Here is a 22,670-nt window from a genome sequence, read left to right on the forward strand (position 1 = left end):
AACTTGCGTCTTACCTCGCTTTCTTTCAGCGTTAATCTGATGCTTCACGCTGGAATTCCCGCTCTGCTTTTATGAACAGTAAACCCCGCCTACTTTCATTTGATTGGCCATCTCAGGCCATCTAATAAGGGAATCCACATGATAAAGGCCTGGACTATTTTAAGAGTCTTTTCATGTGTCTGCATCAAAACCACCCACCCTCTGTGCTGATCTTCCCTCACTCTGTGTATATATATGTGTTTTATGGGTATAACCTGATTCATCTCAACCTGTGCCCACCCATGTTTGTTTGCACAGCCCCCTCAAAGGACCACACAGGTGCTAAAGCTGGGCTACAGTCGTTTCGACCTTTAACACAGCCCTGAATATTCCCCTTCCAGTCATCGTTCTAAAAATTCTCCATTTACTGAACATATTAGCATACATGACGTCTGTAACGGAAGTCCTACGTGAATGAATTTTCTCTCAGGCACCACGGCCAGCTTTTCAATTGAATCTAAAAAATAACCCGCCGTCTTTCTTCTCCCCTTCCTTTCACAGTGCGGCAAAGCGGCGGAGAACTTCGACAAATTCTTCACCCGCACGCAGCCCATGCTGACCCCTCCAGACCAACTGGTCATCGCCAACATCGACCAGAGCGAATTCGCTGGATTCTCTTACATAAACCCAGAGTTCATCCACCCATCGTCGCTTCACAGTGTGGTATGAGACGGCCCAATGAAGAAGAGGACCGGCCATCCAGCTCAAACTAACAACCACATCCATGTTATTTATGAACTCACCAAATCTTTGTAGACAGTTGAATACCCTTTATCTGAACTGAGGAGGGCTGGAGAAGGGGGTTTAATGGCTGAATGGGAATATATCATGAGCATTTTAAGGCACCAAAGACAAATTATTCTTTTATGAGGTTCCATCTCGGTTAGGGTGCTGCTTGGGCAGGCAGTAGACAGAAAGGCAGCTCTCTAGGCTTTTTGAAACAGAGTGATAATGTCCTCACAGTAATGACAGTTCATCTAATGCCTGTATGCAGATAGATGTTATGTGCAGGCCCAAAGCCATATTTTTTTTTGAAGGTGGAGATAATGAACAATCCCCTTTTCCAGTCCTCAGATTCTTTGTGTGTGAAGCATGCTGACATGAAACAGGTTTTTGTGTCCTATTCCTTAAATCCTCTACTGCCATTTCTAATGTTCCTGAATTATATATTTGTAAATCTAAAAAATATATATCTTGTTATAGGAGTGCCAAAATATAACTGCATCAAAAGGTTTTTTATATATATGCATATTGATTTCCTACTAGATCTCTTGGTGGTGTCCCTTATCTTGGGCTGAAACTTGAACCCTTATCGCTCCCCGAGTTTTAGCATGACAACTTCCAATCCCGTCACTGCCTGCTCGCCTGGTTCCTACATATTCACCATATCCACAACTTTTCCTCTCGCTCGAAATGTATGAATTGTGATTCCTTGTTGGTAAAGCGCAAGCCTACGCACCCGCAGAATCCAGATGCAGATTTCCACAGAATGAAATCACCTGTCCTACTCATCCGCTTGCACGTTTGTTTTTATGAAATACTTCAGATAATCGAATGATACTGTTTTATTTAACATATTTTACCCTGTTTACATCCATCCCGTAGATTTTCTGTCATGATCAGCACAAAAAAAGTCTGCAGATTCTGCCTGGGCCTGATAAAGAGTAGCCAATGCAACATTTCAAACCAGACCGAGTCTCTTCTGTTAGAAACGGATATGCTCTTTGATTTAACACCTGCATAGTATGCTAAAGAAAACTACCACTGCTACAATATAAACAACATGTAACGAGATGAAACCCCGGTCAAAACCATGTCCAGGACATATTTCACCCCAGAAATTCTTCTTTGCTTAAAGAAAAAGACATCATGTTTTAAAACCATTAAGCTTTCTTTATTTTATTTTGTGCATTGTGACATTTTCATGGCTGTTAAGCACATTTACTCTAAAAGCTCAATTAATTAATGTACACCTACTTTAATGTGGAAAAATGTGAAATGAAGATGTACTATTTAGTGTACATTAAGTATTTATAAACCATGCACTCTAAAAAATGCTGGGTTAAATACAACCCAGTGCTGGGTTAAATAGGGACAAACCCAGCAATTGGGCTGTTTTGACCCAGCGGTTTGGTTAAATGTTTAACCCAACCTTCTGGGTAGTAACCCAACCGCTGGGTTTGTTACATGTAATTCTTGTATTTATTCTGCTCTGTTTTCTATGCTGATAGTAGATAAGCTGTATGTAGACTGACTGGGCTCTGGGCTCCTACATACTCTATGTGTGTTTGTACTGCAGCTGCTGTGTGCATGTGGGGCAAATCGGCGCATGCAAAACGTGTTGCATGATTCCAGGAATCCGGAGTCCTCATGGAATGATTGTTACATATCTGTCCCACCTCAACTCTCTTCCTTTGTGTTGTTGCTTTTGTTCCTGTTTAGTTTCAGTCTGTGGATGAAGATTTAGACCACTGCTGAGTAACTCTGTCTCGTCTCAATGATCTGTATGACAACTGGGGAAAGATGGGGAATTCAGTTTTACCACACTTCAGACATCATTTAGTGTATTCTAGTAAAAAAAAAAGTACCTCAGAAATGCTGTATTTACTCATTAGATCGCTCGGTTTGGGCTCTAGTCTTGTGCCAAGCCCTCGGTGGAAATACTGTAGTTATCAGGTGCACCATTGTTGAATTTCACCACTGATTCATCAGTATGAGCACGTTTTTTGATCTGTCATTTTTCAGTAGAAATTTAATAGACCTGATGATTGAAGCCCCTGTGTATGGAAGGAAAAACAAGTAGATATTTCAGATGTTTATTTCTTCATTCATTCAGAAGTAAATGGATACGTGACGAACAGGTGGAAATAGAGCCGGTCCTCTTATGAAGTGATTCAGAACGTGTTCAAGTGGTCGTCTTGCAGGATGCAGGTTAACACAAGTGTCTCACATTGAGAGTATTTGGGAATGTAACGTTCACGTGTTTGATTGTGTTTTTTCTGCATGTGAGGTGGCATTCCAACATTCCCTGGACATTTGAAGAATATAAACATTCCACCCAGCCATTTCTTATTAGAGATTATATCAGGAATTATAAAGATATATGTATTATTATTATGAAATTATGGATTCCAGGACAGTGTTTTAGTTTGAATAAGTTAAATCACTCATCTTTGTTTTTTTCTTTACAAAATGTTGTCCCTCTGTTCTTTGTGAAGGATAATGTGTATAAATAAATAAATAAATAAACAAAAGTGATAATGTCCATGTTTTATGTCTTCAAAATGAAGAAACCAAAGTCAAAGATGGGAATCATAAAGAATTAAACTCGGATTCCTGTTCCTTAAGGGTTCCATTAACAATACTTTAGTACTTTTAAAGAATAAGCATTGAAAAAATGAAACACGGGGCCAAGTGATAAGATGAGGGTGAATTAAAACAATTACTACAAAAGGTCATTTACCAGACTTGACTTTTTAAAAATGTCTTTGTAAAGGTGGCATGCATGCATTTCAATAATTGGTGATAAAGCGGCAATACCAAACAAAACTGGTAACTTATTCAATTCATTCATCTTTACAAAACATTACCAACAAAATGCATGATGTGTATATTTAATATTTTAATGTGTATATTTTTTTAATAAATACACTCTAAAAAAAATCTGTAAAAATAGTGAACAATATACTGTATAATTTAAAGGAATTTTTCCATATTTATTTTTTACAGGTGTTTTACCAGTATTTTGAATTTTACACTTCATTGTGTTTTAGAGTTAACAGAAATGTCGGCAAAATTAATGGATAATGATGTGTAATGAGCTGCCAGTTATTTTACGGATTTAAAAAAAAAAATTTTTTACAGTGTAATGATATTATTTTGAACATATACACTGAAAAAAAAAATATTCATTGAATTTACAAAAACATTTTATGGTAAGTGGTTGCAATCAATTTACTGTTTCTATAGAAACAGTACAGGGGATGTACAGAACAGAGCCGACCAAATAGAACAACACAACCTAAACAAATGAAGGAAAAGAATAATAAAAAGAAAACAACAGTTAACACATTTAAACAGTTATCTTTGTAGGAGACCATCAGTAAAAGTTTTATCGATTTCTGGTTAGAAGTTTATTTAATAATACGTTAAAAGATTGTTTTCAAGAATATTGTCATTTCAGAGATATTAAAAAAATCATCTCGGGTAAGTGTATTTTTCCTTACCTCTCAGGCAGAGTCAGGTAGGTGGTAGTGTGTTTCCAATACATTCTTGTAAAAAAAAAATTTTTTACAGTGTAATGATATTATTTTGAACATATACACTGAAAAAAAAAATATTCATTGAATTTACAAAAACATTGTATGGTAAGTGGTTGCAATCAATTTACTGTTTCTATAGAAACAGTACAGGGGATGTACAGAACAGAGCCGACCAAATAGAACAACACAACCTAAACAAATGAAGGAAAAGAATAATAAAAAGAAAACAACAGTTAACACATTTAAACAGTTATCTTTGTAGGAGACCATCAGTAAAAGTTTTATCGATTTCTGGTTAGAAGTTTATTTAATAATACGTTAAAAGATTGTTTTCAAGAATATTGTCATTTCAGAGATATTAAAAAAATCATCTCGGGTAAGTGTATTTTTCCTTACCTCTCAGGCAGAGTCAGGTAGGTGGTAGTGTGTTTCCAATACATTCTTGTTCTCTCTCAACAATGCTCTAACATCACACGCGGACGGCAACTCAATCAGGTGAACAGTTAATGGTTAATTCAATGACTTTATGAGCAGTTTATGTTGTTGTATGTGGTATCATTGTAATCCTTGACCATTAAAGCATAGGGTAGGCATCACCTTTTCTGTGTTATCATGTTTGGTTCAGGAGATAGATATGACACAAAACACATAATTTAGTTATGGCAGAAAGTAATGGTTGCCATGGCCACCACAAGGTGTTTTTGCGATGGCCCCAACCTGTACAATTGTACCGAGTTTCAAAGTGAACATATCACCTAAGAGCGGTCACCTAACTGGCTTTGGGCATCCTGAGTTCGAGTCCCGGCTCGTTGACCTTTCTCAATCCCGTCCCCCCTCTCTCCCACTTTGCTTCCTGTCATCACACTGTCCTATTGTAATAAATGCTAAAATGGCAAAAATAAATCTTAAAAAAAATGAAGAAGACGAGTTGGTCTTTTTTAAGAAAGTGTCATTTAGGCCAATTAAGTTAATAGATAGCCTATTTGGAGCATATTGCTCTATATGTTTTCTTAAACACTGAATGCCTGCCAAGTGAATAGCCAGGCAGTGATAAGTTTAAGCATTTTTACAAACTGCTTTATTTTTGAAAACTGACAAATCTGAAAGTACAGTATTGTACTAGCTTTTCAATCAGAGTGATTCAATCAGGCAACTCTTTGTGAGTCTTTGTTTGTGAATTGCACTACACTAGATGCCCTGTATATTTTTTATTCTCCAAAAAGACTCCCCTTACGAAAAAGACGTTTATTCAAGTGTGCTATTAGTATACTTCTTTTAAACTAAAAATAGGAAAGTATACTTTTAGTCTACTTTTTATGTACTTCTCAGAAATGGGCTTTATGTACTTCTAAGAAATATACTTAAAATGACATTTAAGTATACTTGACTTATACTTAGAAAAAGTCTAAATATATTTGAGCTATACTTGTGTTCCTAGAATCCGTGTTTTCATTGTTATACTGTATGGGGCGCAAGTACACATCTTCTGTACAGAATTTCCAAAAAACACAAGTGAAGAAGAAACCGAAGTGAAGCTAGGATAAAATGTTTTTGTTTACAAGCAGATACCCTGTTCTTTAGGTGTTTTGTATGTTCAGATATTTATATAACAAAATATATACAAATGAATACCTAAATAGGGACATAGTAGTATGATGTAAATTTCACTTAAAGAAAACTTACGAGTATACTTGCAGTATAAAACTACTAAACTAGTAGTTTATTGACACTATACTTCAAAGTGTACTAAAAATGCTACTACAAGTATTTAATTAGAAAACTATCAGTATACCTATAAGCTCACTTTTAGTATAGTTGCAGTACAAACTAAACATTTTGATGTAAACTAGTTGTGTACTCAAAGTTTACTACTGTTATACTTATAGTATACTTAAAAGTATACTTTTATATACTAGAAAGTGGGCCAATTTAGTCCCAAGGAGTATTGAAATAGTACATTTACAAGTATACTACTAGTACACTGATATGTGTATACTTACTACATAAAGTATACTTAAAAATATACTTGAACTTTACTTAAGTATACTTACTAAAATAAACTTGAAGTACGAACGAACAGACTTGTTAACCTGCACCACGTACTCTCACATAACACACACACACACACACACACACACACACATACATACGTACTTACAACACGCCCGCGGGCTCGTGTTCATTCTCGTGGTCAGACTGGGCTGCTGCGAGGAGCTGCTTCACTCCACAGCTGGATTTACTCTCATCAACAACATCCTTCAGGTAATTTACCATCTTTTCAATGCAGATGAAGAACTATACAGTTGATGTCATCATTTTTTGCATGTCAACACAGATGAATGCGTCTTAAAATGCACGATTTGATATACTTAGTGGGATTTACACATTGCATATAATATATTAAAACCTGTTTAAAATGTGTGCTTTAAATATGGTTATTTGGTTGATATAGTGTACATGTATTAAAAGTATTCAAATGTGTTTTAAATTGCTTAATTGGCTGCATATGTTTATAATAACGAGAACGCAGCTGTGCGCAGAACATAACTCAGTCATTTTGCTGCAACATGTGCAGAGAGACACGTTTTGTTTACAGTGATGAAACCAGTGAAGGCACATTTTTAGAAAATTAGAAAATGTAAATAGATTTTAAAGATAAAAGCTGTGCCTCAAAACCTAGTGAGCTGACTAACTATAGGCTCATGCTGCTGATTTGGAATTCTCCTGCTGTATGTATTGTGCAAAAATGCACAATGTTTACCATAGTTTCAGCTAAATTATCATGGTTACTACAGTTGTCATTTGCAATAAATAGTAATAGTTGATGCTACCCATCACTATAAAATAAACAAAAATTACTGAAAGATTTACTCTGATATTTTTTAGGTTTCCTTATACTGTACTGTACTGTACACTACTAATTTTACTGCATAGCAATAATACAGCACAATCATTTATTAACAATAATGGTAAATTGGCTCTTTTTTAAAACCTGAACAGTCTGCAGTGGTATTGGCAATAAACAAACACACGTACAAAATGAAGCCAAACATTTCTAAGTTTTGAGACAAACCATTGTCCAAGTCAAGTCATATTCATTTCTATACAATACAGACTGTTTCAAAGTAGCTGTATAGAAACAAACAGGAAAATAACAGTTGTATTGTTGCAACGCCAGTTATGAGTCTTAATTTAATTTTAGCCCGTAAAGCACTACAGAAGTCATTATTCAGCTAAATGTAATTCAAAGTTTATTTTAGTAACAGTGTCGATATCGCAAAGTTCAACTGTGAAACACTCTCAATTCAACTATAAAGCAGCTCTACAGAAAACAAGCGTTGTTATTCAGCTCAGAGCGTGAGGGACACAGTTGTCATTCTTTATAAACTTTTAAGTGAAGAGTTTTACATGTGCCATATAAGACCGTTAACCCAAACGTGGATTAGTTTATATTATTCCTCATTGTTGTAGAACTGTTTTTTGGCTAAACTGGATGAACATGCACAGTAAATGTCCCAGATCTGTCATTAAATGTAAAGAAGCTCACAAATGTGTCCCTCTTTAAACAGGTGCATCATCATCATCGCAGCAGCAATGGACGCTCTCACGTTCTGAGTTACAGGTATACTGCACTTCATATGGAAGATTCATATATGACATGTCAGTTTTGCAATGCCACACAGCAAGCAGCGTGATTCGGTTTCATATTGCATTGTGCATCAGTGTCTCACACATATATCACATGTTCAGCGGCTCCAGCTGTGCTCAGATGACACATGTACAGATGTGAAAATGCATGAGTGTGCATGTGTGTTTTTGTCCAGAAACAACTGAACGATTTTCTCTCTCCTTGTGTGGATTTTCACTGAATGCTCTGCTTGTCAATCTCACATTGTGAGCTGTGTTGCTGGCATTCCAGCTGCATCTGTGTGCTTCCGGAAAACACTTGTTTCCGTAAGGATGTTGATTCTCATCTTGTTTTCATGATTCATTATGTGTCAGATTTGCTGGAGATGGAAGTTGACACCCGCCTGATTTACAGTCAGCAAGCAGCTCTTTGTGAATTGACAGCACTGCATCTGCGTTCCCCTCAGATTATCTGTGTGTGGTGAGTGCCCCCTGCTGAAGGTTGAGTGGCATGAGCGCGTGCGGGAGGAAGGCTCTGACCCTGCTCAGCAGTGTGTTTGCAGTATGCAGTCTGGGGCTGCTGGGTATCGCCGTCAGCACTGACTACTGGCTGTACCTGGAGGAGGGTGTCATCCTGCCTCTGAACCAGAGCGCTGACATACGCATGTCCATCCACTCTGGCCTCTGGAGAGTCTGTTTTCTGGCAGGTAATTACACATGGCTGTTTCTATTTTACCTAGTTACATTTACAGTTATTCATTTAGTAGAATCTGTGACTTGCCTGCACTACTGCATATACGCATAACATTACAGCTTGAAGAGGTTTTTTTTTTTTTTTTTTAAGTAATACACATCTCTATGGAAGCTTGTTCCACTACTGAATAAAAATAAAAAGGTGATTGCAACTTTTTATCTCACAATTTTGACTCTTTCCCCCAAATTCTGTGATATAAACTCACAATTCTGACTTTTTTCCTGGAATTCTGTCATATAAACTCACAATTCTGACTTTTTTCCTTGAATACTGTAATGTAAACTTGCAATTCTGACATTTTGTCCCTGAATTCTGTGATAAAAACTCACAATTCTGACTTTTCCCCCTGAATTCTGTGATATAAACTCACAATTCTGGCTTTTTCCCTTGAATTCTGTCATATAAACTCACAATCCTGACTTTTGCCCTTGAATACTGTAATATAAACTCACAATTCTGACTTTTCCCCTTGCATTCTGTGATTTAAACTCACAAGTCTGACTTTTCCCCCTGAATTCTGTCATATAAACTCACAATCCTGGCCTTTTCCCTTGAATTCTGTCATATAAACTCACAATCCTGGCCTTTTCCCTTGAATTCTGTCATATAAACTTGAAATTCTGTCATTTCCCCAAAAAAATTCTGATATAAATTCACAATTTTGACTTTTCCCCCAGAATTCTGTAATATAAACTCACAATTCTGACTTTTTCCTTGAATACTGTAATATAAACTTGCAATTCTGACATTTTGTCCCTGGATTCTGTAATAAAAACTCACAATTCTGAATTTTCACCTTGCATTCTGTGATTTATACTCACAAGTCTGACTTTTCCCTTGAATTCGGTCATATAAACTCACAATTCTGACTTTTTCCTTGAATACTGTAATATAAACTTGCATTTCTGACATTTTGTCCCTGAATTCTGTGATAAAAACTCACAATTCTGACTTTTCCCCCTGAATTCTGTGATATAAACTCACAATTCTGGCTTTTTCCCTTGAATTCTGTCATATAAACTCACAATCCTGACTTTTGCCCTTGAATACTGTAATATAAACTCACAATTCTGACTTTTCCCCTTGCATTCTGTGATTTAAACTCACAAGTCTGACTTTTCCCCCTGAATTCTGTGATATAAACTCACAATTCTGGCCTTTTCCCTTGAATTCTGTCATATAAACTTGAAATTCTGTCATTTCCCCCCCAAAATTCTGATATAAATTCACAATTTTGACTTTCCCCCCAGAATTCTGTGATATAAACTCACAATTCTGACTTTTCCCCTTGCATTCTGTGATTTAAACTCACAAGTCTGGCCTTTTCCCTTGAATTCTATCATATAAACTCACAATTCTGACTTTTCCCCCCAAAATTCTGATATAAACTCACAATTTTGACTTTTCCCCCTGAATACTGTAATATAAACTCACAATTCTGACTTTTTCCCTTGAATACTGTAATATAAACTCACAATTCTGACTTTTTCCCTTGAATACTGTAATATAAACTCACAATTCTGTCATTTTCACCTTGAATTCTGTAATATAAACTCACAATTCTGACTTTTTTCCTGGAATTCTGTGATATAAACTCACAATTCTGACTTTTTTCCTTGAATACTGTAATGTAAACTTGCAATTCTGACATTTTGTCCCTGAATTCTGTGATAAAAACTCACAATTCTGACTTTTCCCCCTGAATTCTGTGATATAAACTCACAATTCTGGCTTGTTCCCTTGAATTCTGTGATTTAAACTCACAAGTCTGACTTTTCCCCCTGAATTCTGTGATATAAACTCACAATTCTGGCTTGTTCCCTTGAATTCTGTGATTTAAACTCACAAGTCTGACTTTTCCCCCTGAATTCTGTGATATAAACTCACAATCCTTTTTTTCCTTTAAATTCTGTCATAAACTCACAATTCTGACTTTCCCCCCTGAATTTTGTCATAAACTCACAATCCTTTTTTTCCCCTAAATTCTGATATAAACTCACAATCCTTTTTTCCCGAATTCTGTCATAAACTCACAATTCTGACTTTTTTTCTCAGAAAAGTGAGATATACAGTAAACTTTATAAAGTCAGACTTGTGTGATATAAAGTCACATATGCGTGTTATAAAGTATATAGAGTTATAAATATAAACTCACAATTGTAAGAAAATAGTCTTTTTTCCATAGAATTGGACTTTATAACTCAGAATTGCGAGAAAAAAATCTGTATTGCGTGTTTCCATACATCTCACTTACTTCCACAAAGATTATTCAGTGTGCTGATTTTATGTATTTATTTATTTAAAAAGATTAGAAGAAAAATATTAGTATTAAAAATACCAAATCAGGGGGTCAAATTAAATAATGTACATTCTGTTTTTTAAACTATGATTTACGTGTATAGAACAGGTTTGTTTGTTTATTTATTCATTTAAATTAATTCATTAATTAAGTATTTTTCTTGAGAGTCTAGATGTTCCCATTCACTGCAGATGTTTGTTTTTTGGTTGCGGTTCCCTGGTGTTCACGCCTTGTCCTCGACACCATCCGCTGTGAATGTTTCCTCTCTGATGGTGTGAATTGAGATCACCGTGTGAATAAATCTCCCAACTCCCAGTGCTGATATTTAAGAAATTAAACTACATCACAATAATACAAAGCGAGATATTCCAGTGAATGTTAACCAACACCCAGACAGTGATTTTGCTACAGCATGATGAAAAGATCACTTTATCCTGTTGGAAAAATTTTTTTTTAATTTTTTAAAAAGCCTATCTTTTTAAGAGTTTTACTTCTTATTTTGTACAGTGTTTGATAAGTTCTTACTGTGAGTATTGCAAATTGTTCTTCTGCAAATAGCCAGTCATTTCAGTTCGTTCCAATACACTTCACACATTCATTTATTGGTTTACGCCATTATTTTTGTCTGGTCAGGCATTCTGGGCTAATTACAAAGGTTTCAGTTCTATGCTTGTGCCCTCCCTTGACATCTCCATGGCAATTTTCTGGACGTGTTTAATGATGGAATGTGTTCTGCTGTATTGAGGAGGTCTATCCACTCGAGGCAGGATGTTTCGTTATCATTTACTTTAGATGACATGTTGAGCTCACACTCCTCTGAATTGTCAAACAACGGCCTGCTGTGGCGCAAACACACACATTAGTCTCAGTGAAAGAATGCGCTCTGTGTGTCTGTGAAGATGTGGGCGAGCGATTGAACTGAGTTTGGTCCAAACCCACGCTGTTTACAGCAGGTTAAATTGAGCATGACTGTGAACAGATGTGAGCAGTCGTTTGAGCTCTACAGAGACGGGCTGCTGGGATCACCATCAGCCTTGTGCTTTAAAACACCCAAAACTTTCAGAAGTCCAGAAGTCTCACATTATTTCTGTACTTCGATGTGAGAGGGTAACACTACTGTGTTATAGTGTTGAATGTGTAAATGTGATATGAGACTGACTGAGATATCATGATCCTGTAGGTCGCACCACATGAGGAAAGTGTCAGTGACTCCAATCTTGGACTCACAGATGACAGCCCTTAAAGTGATAGTTCACCAAAAAAATGTGTGTTGGACAAAAAAAGAACACTGAGACATTTCTCTAAATATCTATTTGTGTGTGTGTTCCACAGAAGAAAGAAAGCCATAGGTTTGGAAAGACATGATAAATAATGACATAATTTAAGTGATGTTTTATTAACAAGTTTCGGGAGGAGCGCGCACAGATAATTAACACGGCCAGTTCATCATCAGTAATTACACCATCTATCCAATCAGCTCAAGAGAGAACCTCTATAAATAATCAAAGCAGCCTTACCTACATTATCTCCCGTCCTTAGCATCCTTAGCACCATGTCAGACATTGAGCTTTTCCCGGACGATAACGAATTCGACACCACGGGTCCTCCGGATTAACAAGTTTCGGGAGGAGCGCGCACAGATAATTAACACGGCCAGTTCATCATCAGTAATTACACCATCTATCCAATCAGCTCAAGAGAGAACCTCTATAAATAATCAAAGCAGCCTTACCTACATTATCTCCCGTCCTTAGCATCCTTAGCACCATGTCAGACATCGAGCTTTTCCCGGACGATAACGAATTCGACACCACGGGTCCTCCGGCGTCTTCAGTCGCCGTCCAGCACACCAGCGCTCCGCAGGACACCATAAGCGAGCCCGCGGCTGCAACTCGGGGCCGCCGGCCCTCCCGCGCCGCCATCGCGCATACCTCCAGGCACCGAGGCACGCCATCACCTGCGCCTTCAAGGCGTCAGCCACCTTCTCCAGCGTCCTCCTACGCCTCAGCCCTCTCCCCCGCCCCAGCTGCGGAGAAATGGACCGTGGCAGAACTACGCCAGGCACTCGTCAGCTCCGGCGTCAGCGTCCCACGACGATCAGCCAAGGCAGATCTCCTCGCCCTCTACGCAGGCCCGAGCTCCTCCATCGAATTTTTGGGTATCAACTTAGATTCACAAAAATTCCAGGCTTCTCTGCCGAAGGAAAAAATCGATAGGACGATCTTGGTCGCTTCCACCCTCTTAGACAACCCGAGTTGTTCCAAACGCGAGCTGCTATCCATTCTCGGTCATCTAAATTTCGCTATGCGCATCATCCCGCAGGGACGCCCTTTTATCTCACACCTCCTTTTTCTCGCGTCTTCCGCCCACGCACTAGAGGATCGAATATCATTAACTGACGCGTGCTGCAACGAGCTCAGCTTATGGATATCCTTCCTTAAACAATGGAACGGCCTATCTTTCTTTTACAATAACTTAATCTCTTCCCCAATCGACATTAAGTTATTTACCGACGCCGCCCCCTCTGTCGGTTTCGGAGGATTTTATCAAGGCCGCTGGTTCGCATCCACGTGGCCCCCCCAGCTGGTAGACTTACCACAGCAGCTAAAATCCTCAGCTCTCTTCGAGCTATATCCCTTAGTCGTCGCAGCAATTCTGTGGGGTAAGGAGTGGTCCGCCACCAGCATCATTATCCACTGTGACAACGAGGCTACTGTACACTGCATCAATAAAAGCCGTTCCCATTCACCCGCCCTAATGCCTCTGTTAAGACGCCTGATTTGGATCTCGGCTTGCGGCCAATTCATTCTAACTGCAAAACATATTCCTGGTTCAAAAAACCAAATAGCTGACTCTCTCTCTCGCTTTTCCTTCCAGAAATTCAGAACGCTGGCACCGGAGGCGGATCCAGCCCCAACCCCAGTACCTCCCTATTCAGAGCTGATATTCCCATAAATCATCCTCTGAGACCTCTACTCGAAGCTTCCCTCAACTCTATCCTACAAGCCGTCGCCCCCAGGACCCTCCAATCTTACCTAACAGCTTGGAAATGCTTTAAAGCATTTCACTCCACCTACAACCTGCCATTTCCCGACTTTTCCTTGCTCGCTATCACCTCATTCATCTCTCACCTTAACATCAACAAAAACCTTCAAATCAGCTCCATTAAGGGTTATCTAAGCGGAATCCAGTTTTTTCACAAACTCTTATACGGTTCACCCTCACCCCAGATAGCCAATTCTCAGACCTCCCTACTCATCAAAGGTATCCAAAGATCCCATCCCACTCGCCCAGATACCAGGCAACCCATTACCTTACAAATTTTGACCAAATGTATTTCTACCCTCCGCAGAGGTTATCATTCCATTCACACCGCCCACACGCTTGACGCTATGTTCATCCTGGCTTTCTTTGGTTTTCTCAGATGCTCTGAGCTCACTATCACATCTAGCTTCAACCCAAATACCCACCCCACTATTTCCGATCTAACAGTGCTGGATGATGAAACCATCTCTTACTTCATCAAGCAAAGTAAAACAGACCAGACCAGGAAAGGCCATTTCATTTTTATTTTCAACCTCCAATCACCCATACTACCATACCAGGCCCTCCTAGCCTTCATCCAGCTCAAGAAATCACAGTTTACACTATTTAGATTGTGTTTCTGATTAAATAAAGCAGTAATTGATGCCATAAAATCATGAGGATGTTTTGATATAAAAGTTCAGAAGCTATAGCTTACATGAACAAAAAAACAAACACAAAGTAATTTAAATTAAATAATTGTACATATCTTTCTGGAAAAAAAATTGCAGTGATTGAATATAGTTTATTTATAGTTCTTTTAAAATCTTAAATGTACTGTCATTATAAAATAACTTTATTGTTGTTTATTAATTCTAACAAATAAGTTCTTGTTAAAAGCTAACCAAAAAAAAAAAAAAATTGCTTATAATTTCTGCACAGGAGATACTTGGAGTTGTTTCCAAACAAAAGGAAATATATCGGTATCGGCTATTGGGCAAAATGAGTTGAAAATATCGGATATCGGCAAAACTCCAATATCGTGCATCCCTAATTAGAGTATCATTAGAATGATCTATTATCAATAGAATATAACTTTAAATGAGAAAAACTTTGAAATTGTGTTATTAATTGTGATTATTGTTATGTGATCGGTGTGAACAAAGCCCTGTTCTGTACTATGAAATGAAACACAAACGCAACCTTGTTTTGTGTCCTAAACTATGAAAGCACAACCTCAGAGTAATAATAACGTCCTCTGTGATCTCTCTGTCTCAGGTGAGGAGAGAGGGCGTTGCTTCACCATCGAGTATGTGATGCCCATGAGTGTTCAGCTGACCAGTGAGTCTACTGTCAGTGTCCTGAGTAAGTGATTATACTGTGCCTTCATGACAAACACATTAGTCACATCACTGAACACTCCTAAAAACCTAGAGCAGTGATTCTCAACTGGTTTTACTTCAAGACACAGAGTTGACTGGATTTTTTTTTGTTTGTTTCTAAATGACTAAATTCAGTGATTTCTTTCTCTTGAGAGTCAATGGGCCTGTTTACATCTGGTCACTTAAGTGTGTTTTTTAAACCGAAAGTAAGTCGCAGATCCTCAACACACAGTCATCTTCATTAAAAGTTAGTGAGACTGAATTATCTTACCACTGCTCTCTTTCTTATTGCGGTTTTTGATGTTGAATATAATACAGTGCATATCTGTTGCATATCTAAATTTGCCTATAGCATGGGAATTGAAAATTGCATTTATATCCATTTTGTGGAAAGACATTTATGTGGCCAAGTCTAAATGGAAACATTTTAACAAATCTGATAGCTATCCGATCAGTAAAAACACATGAAGGCCCAATACTTCATTGCACAAAACCCTGCAATTGCCACAAACCATGTTTTTTAATAGCAATAGATGCTGTTTACACTAAGTGTGAACAGCAAAAACAAGTATTGTAAAAAATAGTATTTAGATGGTATTTGCTAAGTGTAAATAGTGCAGTAAAGCTGTACAGGTTTTTTGGCCAAAGCAGACAATAGTTGCCGACAAGGTAAACTATTTGGACTTAAGGAGAAATTTCACCCAAAAATGAAAACTCACCCTCAAGTTGTTCCAAACCTGTATGACTTTCTTTCTTCTGCTAAACACAAAATACGATATTTTGAACAATGTGGGTAACCAAACAGTCGCTGTTACCCATTGACTTTCATATGGAAGAAAATACAATGGAAGTCAATGGAGACCAGACAGTGTTCGGTTACAAAATGTCTTATTTTGTGTTCAGCTGAAGAAAGAAATTCATACAGGTTTGGAACAACTTGAGGGTGAGTAAATGATGATGAATTTTCATTTTTTGGGGGTATTTCCTTTAATCTAAATAGACAGTCATTTCTTTAACCTTACATAGTTTTGCTCATGATTATTGAGGATGAGTGAATGTCATAAATCCAGTCCATGAAGTCATTCTAAATATCCTAACCACTCTGCTGTCAGAACAGAACAACCCCCATAATTTAAAATCCATATAATATATTCAAATCCAGTTGCATAAACTGCTTATACAATCCAAACTGTATAGCTAATGCAGGATGGGTGGTTATTAGCTGTCAGTTCTGAAAGGTGAGTTTATTTCGGTGTGCCGTCTTGTCAATGTGCTGGTAATTACCCTGCTGAGGGTCTGAGCTGATGGATAGCTGAGAGATCCTTGACTGAGCTGCTATATAGGCAGCATCATCACTGTCAGCAGCTTCATTAACAGTCACTCACATGCTACACAGAAATAGCACTCCTCTCGTGACTCAACTGGCATTCACAGCTGATTCCAGAAGATAGCATGCTAAGCTATTGTGCAAAAGCATTTGAATTCAATGAAACCACTATTTTTTGGCTGCACACAAAAATGAACAGCACGACCAATATAGACCGACTGATGGATGAATGACTTTTAAGATTAATAACTATAACAGTAACTAAAGTTATTAAATTATATATATGCACACACACCAGCAGATGAAAATGTTCTTTATTCTAAGAATATGCGTTTTCAGTTTCGTGTGAACATAATTGCAGCTTAAAGGAAAGATTTTAATTGATCGCCAGTGTTTTTATTAGTCATTGGCTGAAAGAAATCATTCTGAAAGGGATTCCAATGATATCTTTCCTGTTGTCTTAGAGCTAGAACAGTTTTGAAAACTTTATGGTTATAATCACTATAAAAGAGTGATTCATTTACTTCAGTTTAAATAAAGTGAGGAAATCCATTGCCTTAAAAAAAAGGAAATAAACTCCATGCCTAAAAAAGTAAGGTATGTTTACCTGAAGTTACACTGACACAACAAAGACAGCAAAAATGTTTAGTAATATTCAGTTTTACTATCAAAATTATTTTGATTGTTACCATTGTTGTGTTTTGTGTTCAAAATGTTGATGTCTGTGTGACATTATTAAAGGCACTTGATACTGTCACAGTTAAAGGGGGAGTAAATCAACTGCATTATTAGTCTTATTTATCACAATAGAATGATGTTTATAATAAATGTGTTATAGTGCGATTTTATTAATCATAACTTTACATTGCCACATCAAATTAGTCAGTGTTCTACCTTTAAAGGATAATTTTTTGATACCGTTGCACTGATAGGAAGAGAATTGCATTGTGACTACATGTAAATTTATGTAGTCAACTTATGTAATGTTGTCACAAAAGGTTTAGTTGACAATTTAACAACATTCAAAATGACTTTAGAAAATAAGTGAATGCAACTAAAGAGAAAGATAACTGCGGAAGTGGGGGACATTTCTATTAAAGTGCCCCTATTATGCAATGTTTACGGTTCCTAATATTGTTTTGGGAGTCTACTACAATAGGATTACTTGCATGCAAGGTCAAAAAACGCTTTAGTTTTCTCAAAATATGCATTTAATATCACTTAATTTTCCAGTGATTCTCAAACGATTCGTTCAAAGCAGTTCAAAGATTCAGTCTCTCTAAACCCCTCCTTTCCGTGAGCCTGCTCTGCTCTGATTGGTCAGATGGCCTAGTCTGTTGTGATTGGTCTACGGCGTACTGCACCGTAGATTGATGTAGATGAACTCCCCGAGATTAGAGAAGCAGTCGTCAGTAGAATGACGTGTTTGTGGGCGGGGTCAAGTTGTTCGCGGCCGGCCAACGGAGAACATAGGCGCGCATTATGCAAATATGTTACCCCGTGACGTGTAGCCATCAAGGAAGTGGGACTAACGACTCGTTTCAGCTGTTCAGAGTCGATTCTTTATTTTGGGAGACAATAACTTTATTTATCGTGCACTTTCTGCTTTACAACTTTGCAGATCATTTACATTCACATACAGCTACATTACACACTGCATGAAAGGCAATATTGGAAATGGTAATTATAAGTTTTAAATATTAATTAATTAAGGGGCACTTTAAGATCGACAACGGTTCTCACAGAAAACAATTTATCTTAACTCTGGTTTTCTGAGTAACAAAGGCATAGTGTGTAAATTACTAGATTTTTACAATTAAGTTGGACAGTAAAGTTGACTAAACCACATTAATTAGAATATTTGTTAGGTTTTAGAGTGTAGTTATCGTTCTCGGTGTGAACAGGCATTTATACTCACAATTTCACACTGTCAAATGCTCTTTCTTATATCTTTTCAGAGATGATTCGTTCGGCCACACCGTTCCCACTGGTCAGTTTGTTCTTTATGTTCATTGGTTTTGTGCTCAACAATATCGGACACATTCGGCCCCATCGCACCATACTGGCGTTTGTCTCTGGAATCTTCTTCATCCTGTCAGGTACACTCCCTCTTCCACTTCCTCCTCTGACACATCTTATTTGTCAGACTGATGTTTGTCTCTCTCTCAGGTCTGTCTCTGGTGGTTGGTTTGGTGCTCTACATCTCCAGCATAAATGACGAGATGTTCAGCAGGACCAAGAGTAATGAGGCGTATTTCAGCTATAAGTATGGCTGGTCGTTTGCGTTCGCTGCCATTTCCTTCTTGCTCACTGAGGTAAAAAGCTCTTTAATTCTGACACTACCATCTACTGTCATTCTTCTCTCACTTTTCTCCATTATTAGGGCATTCGCACTTCTCTGCAGTTAATTCAGCCTGAATGTTTAATGTACTGACTCCATTCAAACGTTGTTTTGTGCATAATTTAAGTCTGACTTTAAAGGAATGTAAGATGAAAGTAATGTCAACGAGTTCAGTACAATTTTACCTCTATTTGTGAAATGCTAAAGATCACCACATGCTATAATTTAATCTTCCTAATTTTGACCTAAAATATGCAGTGACTGTGTTCTGTACTGCTCTTTCTGTTGCTGTGGTACTGCAAATACAGTATGCATTGAGCAGAACACACAGATGAGTGCATTTGTCAAAATGAGCAGTATGCAACAGAGCATACTTACTTAAATACTGAACACTGAACCTCCAATTTCAGTTTGATGAATGAACTGTAAGTAGTTCACACGCACTAACAATTTTAAACGTCTTTGATAGGCTTATAAGTACCGAGACTTGCTACTGCCAATACATCCACAACATGCTGCTGTGAGCATGTAAGAAATATTGCTGCTGCAAATATAACATACATGAAATAACCCCCATATAGCATAAATGAGCCACCTCATAGCAGATCTATACAGGTGGAGCTGGGGAAGGTGGAGGGTTTCTGAAGCAAGCTGCACTGCTATGGCAAGCACTAGCCATATATTTGAATGTTGAGCAGCGAGCTCATTGGCTACCGATACAGGAGAGAACCAATCAGCTGTGCCATGTGATAATGATGTCATCAGGTCAGATTGAGTTAGACCTATCAGACTGCGCCATCTAGCGTTTCATGCCAGAACTCTGTATTTATATAATGTACTAACTTAATAACCTTAATACATTTAATGAAAAATGTATTTAAATACTTGAATACTTGACATACAAGTTTCAATAGAAATTATTTAAAATTTTAGTGTACCATAAATGCTTGCCAGTACATTCGACAGTATAATCATATTTAAAACGCAATAAAGTAGTTATGAAGCTACTTAAACATCAAGCACTCAGCTAAGTTCAACTAACTGTATTTAATATAAATGTAAACTATAACACATTTTCATTTATGTGCAAATAACATTCAATTAAGAATCTGAAAACATTACATTTTGTACAGTACAGTATGTTCTTTTCAATTCTAACCTTTTATTTTGTTCAATTATACTTTTTTCTCAAGGGTTAATTCAACTGAAGACTGAACTAAAGATAGCACACAACTGGAAAAAAAAAAGCAAAATAACTATTTTTATTTCCAAGATAATGATTAAAAGCCACATGCTGCTTTAAGTATGAAATATGATGAGGTCATGTGACAAACTAAATTAGGTCATGCGACAACAATGCAGCATGCCATTTCATAATTATCATAATTACTAGATGACAACCTAGGATGTTTTAGCTTTTCACATCCTTAAACTTGGAATGATGCACACCTATACTACTGTTTGAAACATTTATTGTGGAATAATGCCTACTGCTTCACTTTACTGTTTTATCATACTGTAAGTTCTGAATCTTGGTTGATTGAGCTAAACCTATGTATTGCACATGCAACATTCTTATAAAGTTTGAAAATCTCCCATTGACCTAAACATTTATGGCTTTTTACTTGACGTACGTCAGCATTGCTCAGTGCATTGCACTTTTTGGAGTAAAGCGACAACCTACAGTACTCTTGTTAGCTCTCTTGTTTGCTTTCACGTGTTTGTTGTTTTGTATTTTCACTGTTTTCCTCTTAAACCTTTTAAAATCACTGTTCTGTGAGCCTATCTGCAATCATTTTTATGTCAAGGTCAAATGGCACTTGGCATCCCATGGTGAACTACTTGCCTTTTTTTTTATTTACCACTTTTATTGCATATAGATATTAGTCTCTCTCTCCTTCTGTCTACATTTTGGTGTACAATGTTTCTAGATACAGTGGTGGCCAAAATTATTAGAACACTAGTATTTTCACCATCTAAAGTTTTAAGTCAATTATTTCTATCTGTTGCTGTAGTGTGTCAAATATAACTGATAGGTAGGTTTCTTGAAGCATCTTGGAGATGTTGCAACAGTTCTTGTGGATTAAGTCGGTCTCAGTTTGTTCTGTTTCTTCATGTCATTCCAGACAGACTGGATGATGATCAGATCAGATCTCTGTGTGGAGCACAAAAATCTCACTGGATTATTACAAAATGAGTGTTTGGAAATGTAAACTGATATTTCCTACTGACACACTACAGCAAAAGATAGAAATGACTGACTTAAAACCATTTTTTAGCTGGTGAAAATACTAGTGTTCTAATCATTTGGGCCACCACTGTATATTTGTACCTTTTTATATAAATCAGCAGTCATCATTTGTCATAATCAAAGCTTTTGCTCTAGATCTTGTCTGTTGTTGCCTGTTATTTCCTTCAGGAAATGTTTTCTTCTCTCTGTTCAGAGTGCAGGCGTGATGTCCGTCTACCTGTTCATGAAGCGTTACACAGCGGAGGAAATCTACCAGCCTCACCCCAGCTTCTACCGGCCGCGCTTGAGCAACTGCTCTGATTACTCGGGTCAGTTCCTTCACCCCGACGCTAGGACGCGAGGACGCAGCCCGTCAGACATCTCCAGCGACACCTCTCTCCAGATGAATGCCAGCTACCCTGCCCTGCTCAAGTGCCCTGACTACGACCAGGTGTCCTCCTCCCCCTGCTAAAGTTCAGTGTCCGGCGTCAGAACTGGGTTTTAAACATATATGTGTGTATTTGCCTTATGAAAGGGAACAGACTGATAGAATGTATGACTGTAATTTTCCTGTTCTGTAGTGAGCTAATGACTTTGTTCCAGCAGGTGGCAGTATAGTATTCTCATCTGGAGTGATTCACACAACTGCTAAGATGAATAATCATTGAAGTTTAAAGTGCCCCTATTATGGATTTTTGAAAATTACCTTTCATGCAGTGTGTAACACAGCTCTAAGTGAATGAAAACATCCTGCAAAGTTTAAAATCTGAAAGTGCACCGTGTATAAAGTTATTGTCTCTCAAAAGAAAGAGTCGACTCTGAATCATTGAAACGAGTCGTTTTTAAAACGAATCCCAAGCGTTTCATGTTGACGTCATCATGAAACATTAGCATATTGGTCTGATATTGGCACATTGGTCTGAATGAAAATGCAAATTCATTCTTTGCCACTAGGTGCTGCTTTTGGAGTAGTAAAAATAGTGGTAACGCTGTACATAAAGCAGCACTGCGCTCACAAACGCTGCTTTATCATGCATTACAGGCTTATGATGAAATGAAAATGAGACCAATCGGACCAATCACCGCAGATTAGTGTCACGCAAAGGAGGGGTTTGGAAAAATTAATCGTTGAGCGTAGCGTTTGGGAGTCCTTGAGCAAGTAATGTAAAAATAAATGCATATTAAAAGACAATGAAAGTGTTTTTTGATCTTGCATGCATGACAACCTGTTGTTGGGGACTCCCAAAACCAAAATATGAACCGTTCATTACCCATAATAGGGGCACTATAATGTTCAACAGGGTGTTGATCAATGTAAATATGTATGGTGCTTATACTAACATGAATTGTAGCCATTATGGAACACTAGCCTTCAACTAGATCAA

At 37.6% G+C, this 22,670-nt stretch overlaps 2 protein-coding genes and 1 long non-coding RNA gene across 6 annotated transcripts in view; 2 read left to right on the plus strand and 1 right to left on the minus strand.

Moving 5' to 3' along the window:
- prkcab (protein kinase C, alpha, b) overlaps positions 1 to 2,118 on the plus strand; it is a 205,940-nt gene extending 203,822 nt beyond the window's left edge. For both annotated transcript variants that reach the window (XM_016239745.1, XM_016239746.1), the window contains one exon: positions 541 to 2,118. In XM_016239745.1, the coding sequence (XP_016095231.1) occupies positions 541 to 708 (168 nt within the window). In that variant the 3' untranslated portion in view covers positions 709 to 2,118. The remainder of the gene's footprint in view (positions 1 to 540) is intronic.
- On the minus strand, positions 48 to 6,861 carry LOC107556614 (uncharacterized). Its single transcript, XR_001605306.1, has 3 exons — positions 6,850 to 6,861; positions 5,985 to 5,991; positions 48 to 111 (listed from the first exon to the last, which is right to left on the minus strand). It is a non-coding gene; the product is annotated as an uncharacterized lncRNA (long non-coding RNA).
- Positions 6,475 to 22,004, plus strand: cacng5b (calcium channel, voltage-dependent, gamma subunit 5b). 3 transcript variants are annotated; one of them, XM_016239748.1, is made up of 8 exons: positions 6,475 to 6,563; positions 7,871 to 7,923; positions 8,126 to 8,255; positions 8,396 to 8,635; positions 15,284 to 15,370; positions 18,673 to 18,813; positions 18,884 to 19,029; positions 21,500 to 22,004. In XM_016239748.1, exons 4-8 carry the CDS (start codon positions 8,440 to 8,442, stop codon positions 21,755 to 21,757), a joined length of 828 nt encoding a protein of 275 aa, XP_016095234.1. In that variant the 5' UTR covers positions 6,475 to 6,563; positions 7,871 to 7,923; positions 8,126 to 8,255; positions 8,396 to 8,439; the 3' UTR covers positions 21,758 to 22,004. The 3 variants fall into 3 exon arrangements, with proteins under 3 accessions (XP_016095234.1, XP_016095235.1, XP_016095233.1); XM_016239749.1 differs by having other exon boundaries at positions 8,221 to 8,255; XM_016239747.1 differs by lacking the exon at positions 8,126 to 8,255.
- Positions 22,005 to 22,670: the final 666 nt, after the last annotated feature.

This window comes from Sinocyclocheilus grahami, unplaced genomic scaffold, assembly GCF_001515645.1.
Source record: "Sinocyclocheilus grahami isolate Dianchi unplaced genomic scaffold, SAMN03320097.WGS_v1.1 scaffold574.1, whole genome shotgun sequence".
Lineage (NCBI taxonomy): Eukaryota > Metazoa > Chordata > Actinopteri > Cypriniformes > Cyprinidae > Sinocyclocheilus > Sinocyclocheilus grahami.